Genomic DNA, 11,087 nt, shown 5'->3' with positions numbered 1-11,087 from the left:
AGAGGTCATTAGAAAGTCAAACATTGGATTTGTTGCTGCTACTCGATTCTTTGGGGGTTACTAATGTTTGTTTGACATGCCTAAAGCCATATTTAAATATTTTCATGGAGGTTATTAAAGGTCATTGTAGGTCATTAGAAGTTCAAACACTAGATTTGTTGCTGCCACTGTATTCTCTAGTTCCTAGCTTTCATTTGAAATACATACTATGGTTAAAACATTTTCAATTTGGAGGTCATTAAAGGTTGTTAGAAAGACAAACACTGGATGCGTTGCTGCTACTGTATTCCCTGGGTCGTAACTTTCTTTTCATATGCTTAAAGTCATAGTTATAACATTTTTATTTTTGGAGGTCATTTAAGGTCATTAGATGGTTAAACACTGGATTCGTTGCAGCTACGGCATTTCCTGGGTTCCTATCTTTCGTTTGATATGCATTAAGCCATAGTTAAAACATTTTAATTTTTGGAGGTCATTTAGGTCATTAGAGGTCATTGGAAGGTCAAACACTAGATTCGTTGCTGCTACTGTATTCCTGGGGTTCCTAGCTTTTAATTGATATGCATAAAGCAAAAATGTTTTTTTAAAAATCCGCAAAATTTTTTTCTTCTTTGTTTTAAAATGTAAACAAAATGAACATGTTAACAATTTAAATAGAAGATGGGCGCGAAGCGACCTAAAAGCCTAGTATATATAAATTTATATGAATTTACACTCCCAAGGTCTGAAGACCTATTTGGCCTTGTAAATTCCCGAGCAAGATGAAAAAATATTGTGAACCCAAAATTAGCACGTTCTGAGGTTTAGTAGCAATATCAGTAGTCAGTACCCCTGATTAGAGAATTGTTTTAAACTTTTTTTGTACATTGGGATGTTATTTCATGTAATGATGTTATATTATCTAAATCCCATGAGACTGATAACAGCTTGCTTTTCACAGTTAAGCATGATGGAGTTTAGACCTGATTGTATTTAACTGCTGACGTTCATCCGTAAACTCAACTCTTAATCTTATCAAGGGAAGTTTACCCTGAAATATAACAATAATATATAAGATATATAATATGATGGCCGAGCAAGAGAAACACATAAAATTAACTGAAACAAGACTAGTGACTTGTCATGTCATTTACGATAAAAAGGTTGAAACCAATTAAAAGAAAAATTTATGCAAACATGTTTTGAAAAATATAAAGAGGCGTTAAATCTTAAGCTTTTCATTAATTTGTCTCACATAATCAATGTTGGTCCCGAGTCCAGAGGTCGAATCTAATTAATAAGGATAAGCAGTTTAAAAATAGTATGGCTAGTTCAACTGCTTCTCTAGTTCAATAATGTGTGTTTCAACCTCAGTAATTAGTACTAAATATTAAGTGCCTGTTTAGGATGTCCTGTAAGCTGCTTCTCTGAGTCTAGTATAAGCTGCTCCACCTCATGGTTCAGCTGCACTTCAATCATCTTTTGCAGCTTCTTGTCATCCTTCTCCTATATTAAACAAACTTGAATCATGTTCAGCTGCTCTTCTATCATCTTCTGCAGCTCCTTGTCATCCCTCTCCTATATTAAACAAACTTGAATCATGTCAGCTGCTCCTCTATCATCTTCTGAAGCTCCTTGTCATCCCTCTCCTATATTAAACAAACTTGAATCATGTTCAGCTGCTCCTCTACTATTACCTAAAGCTCCTTTTCATCCCTCTCCTACAAAGATAACACTTGTTTTAAATCCATACCCAACCTTAAAAGAATTTTACAATAATCTCAAAAATAATATTGTAGAATACCAAAAATCAAAACTAAATGTTCCAAAATGTCATAATCTTGAAGAAAAGATTTGATTTAAACTATGTTTAAATTAAACTATTTTTATGTCTTTAAAACAAATTCCTCGTGGAGTTGATAATAGTTTTAAAACAAACTAGCCTTAGAGGGCGCTTCGCGCCCATCTTCTAAATTAATTGTGAACATGTTCTCTTTGTGTTCATCGTAAAACAAAACAAAAATAATTCGCGGATTTTCACCAAAAATTTCGTGGATTTTCAAAATTTTCAAAAATTTAATGAAGATCGAATTTTGATGGAGACAAATATTTGAAATTTTGATCATTCATAAACCTTCCCTGGGGTCCCTAGATGTCCCACAAAAAATTTGGGCCCGATCGGTTCAGCCGTTTTGACGTTTATTGGATACAAACAAACAAACAAACAAACAAACAAACAAACAGACAAACAAACGGACAAACAAACAGACAAGCCAAATTTATATATAGATTAAATGAAAAGTCTTACATCAAAGTCAACTTTCTTGAGATCTGTTATATTCATACTCTTAAACATCATCGGCCTGAAAAAACGTTGAAAAAATGTGCTTTATTAAATGACAACTGTGGTCTGAGAAAAAGCCGATTTATCATTCAGAATTCCAGCACAAAGGTATGAACCTTTGCATTTACACTATTTGATGATTTTTGTCATAGTCATGGATTAAAAAAAATCTAGTATATATTCAATTGCAGATCTTTATTTTTTCAAAATTATTTTAAAATTGTTTATTTTCAAAATATAACTTATTTTAAACATTTGAAGGTTTGATACGTTTTTCCTACTTCTCTAAAAATCCCCGTGATTTATTGAAGAGTTGGAATCTAGGAACCGGTTTGACGGAGAGAGAAAGTCGTCGTTGTATAAACGTGTTAATTTGTTAAATCATGCTTGAAAACAAAAACGTTTATTTCTTGCTAATTCGAAAATCAAAAGTTTTTATACTTTAATATATAATGGCTGACACAAGATGTCATTGAAATATCATAATTTTAGATTTTATTGGGCTGTTGTTACTGAAAAAACGTTTAAATAGTGGCTAAACAAATGTATCAAAGCGATAAATCGGCCTTTTCTCTGGTCATATATATCTTAGAAAAGTAAGACTAATACCAATGAATAGCTAATAGGCTTAATAGTTTACCATGAAATTACCCAACCAGTGAACGGTAAGTAAAGTAAGTAATGTAAAATAAGATATAATGAAGATTGTTACAATCAGGCAATCAAGAACCTACACTACACAATTGACAGTTATTTTCAGTGATTGGTCCAGGGTCCTTTACCCAAAACAGGAGTTTGGTAATTGTTTGAGGTTCCCTAGTTCGGGTCAGAGGTCTTATTCTTATTCAAAAATTTGTTTTTCAGTTTTAAATTTAGATTTTTTTGTTTTTTCATTGTTTTTTTTTTATTTACTCAATCTTATTTCAAGGTTTCGATTATGAAATTTCAGTGTTGCACTTACCAAGATATCAAATTTTTTTTTTAGAAACATTGAATCGAAATAAAAATACTCGGACGGGGGTCTGGGGATCTCACATTAGGGATCTTTCATGATCATTTTCTAATACTAATAGATGATAAAATTAATGAAAACTATACTGCTAAACTACAGATAAGTATTTGAATCGACATTAAATAGTTCAGAGACCTAGCTCAAATTCATGAAATTCGGTCCCAGTTCACTCTAACTTAATATTGAAGGAATTGAGTCTTTGCCACAAACTCAAATGCTCTAATCTCTATTTCTTTGCAACCTGATGTGTAAATCTTTTATATTTTAAACTTAGATTATTTGATCCAATAGAATTCACAGATTGAAATATCTAACGACAATATATAGAGACGATATTTATATATTCAGGAGTCTGATGATTGACAGCTGTGGTGTCAACAGCCACAGCAGAGCATCCCTTTGTGATGTTTGACCCATGGAGTGCCCTAAGACAATACTTCAGAACTGTCTTATTTTATCAATATGTCTTGTGCACCCCAGAGGTCAAATATCCAGAAGCTCTGCTGTTACAGAAAGAATAAAGAACCGTCGGGATATGTAATCATCGACCCGCGTTCTCTCCTTCAAAACAGAGAGGATTCCCCGAAGAGAAAGACAAGCAGGTGAGCTGGTTCCACACTATCGTAAAGTAATAGGGATTAGAAAATTAGAGTTTGTGGCAGAGACTTATTTTCTTTAATTATACAGACCTAACTGAGCGAAGTTGAATAGGATCAATCCTAAACTTATTATCAGAGTTGATTTCTAGTATAGCAACCTTCTTAGGCAGGGATTCACCTGGTAAAAAAAAGAAAATATTTAAGATAGAAAATGACGAATTTATCTTCCTCGGTGTTATTTATATAAAGATGTAAGCTTAACAAGAAGGGAAAACAGGGAGGATAAAAAAGGGGGGGGGGGGGGNGCTAGGTAGGATCTAGGTTGGCTAGGAATGATCTAGGTTGGCTAGGTAGGATCTAGGTTGGTGAGGTAGGATCTTGGTTGGATAGGTAGGATCTAGGTTGGTTAGGTAGGATCTAGGTTGGTGAGGTAGGATCTAGGTTGGTTAAGTAGAATCTAGGTTGTTTAGGTTGTATCTAGGTTGGTTAGGTCGAATTTAAGATGGCTAGGTAGGATCTAGGTTAGCTAGCTAGAATCGAGGTTCGTTAGTTAGGATCTAGAATCGCTAGGTAGGATCTAGGTTGGTTAGATAGGATCTAGGTTGGTGAGGTAGGATCTAGGTTGGCTAGGTAGGATCTTGGTTGGCTAAGTAGGATCTAGGTTGGCTAGGTAGGATCTAGGTTGGTTAGAAATGATCTAGGTTGGCTAGGTAGGATCTAGGTTGGTGAGGTAGGATCTTGGTTGGATAGGTAGGATCTAGCTTGGTTAGGTAGGATCTAGGTTGGGCAGGTAGGATCTAGATTGGTTAGGTAGGATCTAGATTGGTTAAATAGGATCTTGGCTAGTTAGGGTAGGATCTAGGTTGGTTAGGTAGGATCTAGGTTGGCTAGGTATTATCTAGGTTGGCTAGGTAGGCTCAGTAACATTTCGTCTAGTACACTTTCGTCTAAGCTCACTTTTGTCTAGTTCATTTTCGTCTAGTTCTTTTTTGTCTAGTAACCTTTGGTCTAAGTAACATTTGGTCTAAGTAACTTTTGGTCTAAGTTACTTTTAGTAAGTAATTTGGTCTGAAAAAAATGTTAAGTGATTTTATATATACACTGCAAAAAAGGAGAAAACCCGTGAAATAAATCAAGAAATCCGCAATTTGTATAGGAGAAATTCTCCACTCTTCTAAAACACGTTGAACTGAGAGGAACTCAATGGCGGGATTAATTAGATACTCAACAAGGTTCACATTCTACAGAAGATTGTTACATCTTTCTGTAGACGCACTACTTCACGGAATCATCTCATTTAGGCAGTTTAGTTTTAGACCAAATTCCTTACTAAAAATTACTTATATCAAAAGTTACCTGGACAAAATGTTACTTACTCATTTCTTAAAGTTACTTAAACCAATTCTGTAGTTTTAGACCAATTTACTTACTAAAAGCTACTTAGACCAAATGTTACTAAGACCAAATGTTACTTAGACCAAATGTTACTCGACGAAATGTTATTAGACGAAAGTGTACTAGACGAAATGTTACTGAGCCTCTAGGTAGGATCAATGTTGGCTAGGCAGGATCTAGGTTGGCTAGGTAGGATCTAGGTTGGCTAGGAATGATCTAGGTTGGCTAGGTAGGATCTAGGTTGGCTAAGTAGGATCTAGGTTGGCTAAGTAGGATCTAGCTTGGCTTGGTAGGATCTAGGTTGGTTAGGTACGATCTAGGTTGGCTAGGTAGGATCTAGGTTGGCTAGGTAGGATCTAGGTTGGCTAGGTAGGATCTAGGTTGGATAGGTAGGATCTAGGTTGGTTAGGTAGAATCTTGGTTGGTTAGGTAGGATCTAGGTTGGTTAGGTAGGATCTAGGTTGGTTAGGTAGGATCTAGGTTGGTTAGGTAGGATCTACGTTGGCTAGATAGGATCTAGGTTGGCTGATGAGGATCTTGAGTTTAAAGGAAGCTACCTGCAATCATGTTCATGTCCCCAGATGACTAGATGAAAGAAGTCTGGCAGAAAGGATTCAGGAATATAATTTGTTGGGCCTCGTTTTGCCCTGAAATATTTATTCAATTAAAGGGACTGTAGACGTAATTTCAAGTGACCAGTTGCATTTCGCAGTTGCATTTCCGATTCATAACGGTGACCTTTACCAATGTCAGCTGAAGGACGAACAAAATATCCTTTACGTCAAACTAAACGTTTATTATTTTCAATTGTGATTTTAAAGAACAGTAAAAAATCACCGGAATTAACCAATTTTTAAACAGAAAAACGAAGATATCTTTTAAAATAAAAACCTGTTCTGATGTATGACCAGAATATAGAACCATTTGTCCTTATCATCGGGTGCTTCAAACACTACCTGGAAAATCAGACAATTTATCAATTTTATTTGATTAAATCGAGTTTCCTGAAAGTAACAGATCGTTTCATTTAATTAATTTTATGTTTCATTATATTCCGTTTCATTTTCTTATATTTTGTTACATTAGTTCCCCTTAGTGTTCATCTGTTCAGATAAGGGCTTATCTATTCTGTTTATCTGTTCCATAAGTGTTTATCTGTTCCATAAGTGTTTATCTGTTCCATAAGTGTTTATCTGTTCCATAAGTGTTTATCTGTTCCATAAGTGTTAATCTGTTCCATAAGTGTTTTTTTCTGTTTCATAAGTGTTTTTCTCTGTTCTTTAAGTGTTTATCTATTTCATAAGTGTGTATCTCTTCCATTAAGTGTTTATCTGTTCCATTACGTGTTCATTTGTTCCATTAATTGTTTATCTGTTCCATTTACTGTCTCTGTTTCATTTAGAATCTATATGTTTCATTAAGTGTTTATCTGTTCCATTAATTGTTTATCTATTCCATTTAGTGTCTATCTGTTTCATTTAGTGTTTATCTGTTTCATTAAGTGTTTATCTGTTTCATTAAGTGTTTATCTGTCCCATTAAGTTTTTATCTGTTCCATTAAGTGTTTATCTGTTCCATTTAGTGTCTATCTGTTCCATTATCTGTTTCGTGAATTTTTATTTGTTCCGTTCGAATTCGTTGCACTTAATTTCCGTTGCAACACGTTCCGTGCTATTCATTTCAGTTTAATTAAATTCTATCTAGGTTCACGATACCTTGTCCTCTCTAAGAAGGCGATGAAGTCTCTCATCCTTGACACTTGACAACCCGTAAAGAGCCAACCAGACGTTTCCCTTCTTCAATAGGATAGGGTTCACAGTTATCTGCTTCAAGCTGTCCACCTTCAAACACACTTCATCAAATTCATGGTTCTTGAAAATAATTCCCCCCTCCCCTACCCCACCAGAAATAGTTTTATTCACCCCTGAGTAAGAACTGTGAGATCCATATAACTTGAATTATGGGTTGTCCTTTAATAATAATAATAATATGTCTCACTGTATTAGGAGATGAAAATTAAAGGGGTCGCTCGCTAAAAAAAATGTTTTTTTTTTGGCAAAACATCCCCACGAAATATGTTGGCTGATATTGTTGGGTTGTTTTGTTTGCTGAAAAACTGCAATTCTACACTAATTGGGTGGTATAACACTTTCTGTCTAGTCTTCCTTGTAATGGCATTGAGTCCTTTTATGTACATTATACACTATGCAACATGATGTGAGCAGTACATTATACACTATGCAACATGATGTGAGCAGTACATTATATACTATGCAACATGATGTGAGCAGTACATTATACGTTTTAAAGAATACAATGGGATATACTGACCAACTGAATTTATTCTAAAATGTACAACAGACACCAATTTACATATTACTTCGATTAGCTTAAAATCTTATTTGTCTGAAGAAATGGAAAGTGAAAAATCTTAAGCCTTACAGTGTCGTTGGATGCCACATTATTTTGGGGACCCCTGTATAGTGTATATGATTGCGTATTATCTACCTTGCCGAAGTAGTTGATGTGCCTGCTCTCATGGAGTAGATCTAAGCAGGATTGACCTCCTAGACCACTAGGGTCATCATGGTTACCATGGATAGAGAATATAGGAAGAGCAACATTCAGGTTGGGGTCCTAGACAGCCAATAGTCGTAATAATCATCATCAATCAATTGAATTTTATTAAATCCGTTAACTCAATCAAGTGAATCATCTCAAATAACTTAATTATCTACACAAACCAAAACAATTGATTAAATTAAATTAATTAATAAAACCATTTCCACAAATCAATCAAGTCCATAAAATCAACTAAAAGAAATAAAAAAAAAATTAAACAAATAAAATAAAATAAAATAAATTAAGATATATCGATTAAATAATATGCAATCAATGAAATATCATCAATAGAATAAAATTAAAACAAACAAACAATCAAATTATGGAATTATTAAAAATACTATTTGTAAAATATTAGGTGATGACAAAAAAAAATATATTTTGTACCTCATAGTTGACAGATTTAGTTTGACAATGTGAGAAATCAACCGAGGGCTCAGATAGGTATTGAAGCATCACCGGGGCATCACCCATCACATGCTTTCTAAAATAAATAATGATAATAGTAATAACATTTTTCATAAAAATAATACTACTACTTATAATAATAATGTTAATAATGGTGAGAATGTTGAAAATGTTGAGTATGTTCAGAATGTTGAGAATGTTGAGAATGTTGAAAATGATGATGATAATGAAAATTATGATAATTACAAAGTGATAATTATGATAACAATGATAACAATGATTAAAATGATAATAATAAAGAATAATAAAAATAAAAATTTGAAAAGAAATGTTCTACTTTCGTAGTCGGCCATAGAATGGTTCTTCTTCATCATCATCATCATAGTAATAATAATAATAATAATATTTCATGAAAATGTACAGTGAGAATAAGTAAACTCAGGAACAGGAAGACAACTATTAGACTCAAGTTAAGAACTTTAATAGATCAATAAACATGAGAAACAGAATAACAGTAATCAGACCAATTCAACTCAGTAACTGGTTTTATAGCTATTGGTAAAACTATTTGCTTTATAAAACATCAAATGTGTCGCTTTAATGTCGTCTTCCTATTCCACAGTTTGCTGGTTCTCACTGTATAACAATGGTTGCCAGAATAAAAGTGGAGAAAAAAATTTTCAAACAATAATCCAAATTCAATATTTATATCTAAGAGTTAAAAATAAGAAACTATACATTAAAGATTTCCTACCCCAGTATTGAGATGCACTTGATCTGAGCTAACCGAGAAGGTTTATTATCATGAAACAGGTCTCCTCCTAGACCATTTAAAATTAACATTCAAATTCAAATACATCATTTTTTCCTTTTATTTCATTTTTAAGGTATCTAGCTAAACAGTTCGCATTCAAGGGAATTGAGTCTTTGCCACCAACTCAGATTTTCTAGCCTCTAAATCTTTGCAACCTGATGGCTTGATCTGATTTGATTTGATTCGGTTTAGATTGGTTGGGTAGGAACCACAGAGACTGGACAGAACACCCAACCATGAAAACCATGTGGCAGCCAGGTCAAGAACTGACATCAGATTTAACTATTTTACAAACAGAGTTGTATCAAATGGAGTGGACAGATGTTCAGGGCTCAAGAACTTTAAACATTTTCAAATCTGAACTTGATGAATTGTTCAACTAATCCCTTTACTTGTGTATTTGAGTTGTGTACGGAGTCTGCTGAGAACCCATGAGAACCAGAATGATCAGAACACTACTTCGGAGGACATGACAAGACATTCCTGCCATACTCCTAGTCCTACCTGGAGTCCGAGTACTTGGATTTACATCACAAATATCAAGTATCAAACAAAATTCGTAATTTGAAATATTTAAGGGCTATGTCAATGGGTTGCAAAGATATAGGGATTAGATATTCATACTTTGTGACAAACCCTCTTTGTAAGGTGGGCGAGAATGCATTTAGTATTTTATACAGGGGGGGGGGGGGTTCGCTGTTCTAGTGGTTGGGACTAAAAAACCCTTAATGAACCATATCCGCCACTTTTTCAGGTAAAGGCCCATTCAATTCAATTCAACCACAACACCCCTAACCAGCTTAGGAAAAAATTTGAGGTTTTGTCACTTTTATTACCTAGTATACAGACATCGACGCCCTGCTCCCGGCCAATACCCAGAAGTTCGTCAAAGGCGACGAAGCTATCGTCTCCTCTGATTGGTAGCTTCTCACCAAACCCAAGGTGTATATCACTACTGACTAATATCCTACAAATAATAATCATTAAGTATGATTCACAGAATATTAACAAGTATTCAAAACTTCTTCCAGAGAAAACGATAGGAATATATTTGTTCAACTTTCCAAAATAATACAAAAAACTGAATTTCTTAAATATTTCTAAAATTGTCTTGTTTTACATTTAAGTTTGCTCATTTATTAGGCCCCACATTGGAACACTATTACTCAATTGTAGACTTAAAAAGAGACTGTAGACAATCATTTAAGCTGTGCCAGATTTACAATGGTACCCTTTAAACTTGACATAAAAAATAAGTTTTCAATTCTGGTTAAGACATGAATTAACTTGAAAATTTCTGCTTCAGAAACATTGAGAATAACACTTTGCATGCTAGAAATACGACGTTATATTCCACTTATTATCTCGTAAAATATTTATTTAAAAACTTAATTTCTCTTTATCCGAAGTAATGATAATACATAAACAGTTACCGAATAATATCATCATTGTCATCTCCCATTCTAAATCTGAAAACAATAAATTTATACTAAACTGATATCAAAACAAATTTATTTAAACATACTAAAACTAATTTGGTAATTTTTACAAAAAAAAATACAAGTTTCGAGTAGTAGAACTGCAAACTGTACAACAAGCTGGCGTACTAAGTGCGGTTCAATTTATTCTAGGCTGAATATAGAATAGGGCATTGTATATTAAAATGTCTGATATAACATTTCAAAACTATTTGGTTTGAATAAGTACAACTAAATACACAGCATGCTTAATCAAAAGCAAATAAAACACATTCCAGAACAGACCTATAGAGAACAAAAAATATTTGCTATTTCACATAATCAGTACACAGATCGAATGAAGAATTATTTTAAGTCTATTTCAAACCAGTACTTGAATATACTTCTGTGAGTATACATTTCGAGACATGTTTAGTACAAGCTATTTAGTAAAGGA

General features: G+C 33.7%; 1 protein-coding gene across 1 annotated transcript in view; it reads right to left on the bottom strand.

Annotated features, from left to right (window-relative positions):
• LOC111701776 (double-strand break repair protein MRE11) overlaps positions 1-10,680 on the bottom strand; it is a 15,233-nt gene extending 4,553 nt beyond the window's left edge. The window contains exons 1-12 of the mRNA XM_023473188.1: positions 10,607-10,680; positions 10,010-10,140; positions 9,114-9,180; positions 8,339-8,435; positions 7,838-7,966; positions 7,045-7,170; positions 6,221-6,285; positions 5,887-5,976; positions 4,025-4,162; positions 2,288-2,342; positions 1,378-1,485; positions 963-1,030 (exon numbers count right to left, since the gene is read on the bottom strand). Coding sequence (XP_023328956.1) covers positions 963-1,030; positions 1,378-1,485; positions 2,288-2,342; positions 4,025-4,162; positions 5,887-5,976; positions 6,221-6,285; positions 7,045-7,170; positions 7,838-7,966; positions 8,339-8,435; positions 9,114-9,180; positions 10,010-10,140; positions 10,607-10,635 — 1,103 coding nt within the window. The 5' untranslated portion in view covers positions 10,636-10,680. The remainder of the gene's footprint in view (positions 1-962; positions 1,031-1,377; positions 1,486-2,287; positions 2,343-4,024; positions 4,163-5,886; positions 5,977-6,220; positions 6,286-7,044; positions 7,171-7,837; positions 7,967-8,338; positions 8,436-9,113; positions 9,181-10,009; positions 10,141-10,606) is intronic.
• Positions 10,681-11,087: the final 407 nt, after the last annotated feature.

The sequence above is a fragment of the Eurytemora carolleeae genome, unplaced genomic scaffold (assembly GCF_000591075.1).
Source record: "Eurytemora carolleeae unplaced genomic scaffold, Eaff_2.0 scaffold448, whole genome shotgun sequence".
NCBI classification, from domain to species: domain Eukaryota; kingdom Metazoa; phylum Arthropoda; class Copepoda; order Calanoida; family Temoridae; genus Eurytemora; species Eurytemora carolleeae.
This window is presented reverse-complemented; position numbering and strand designations above follow the sequence as displayed.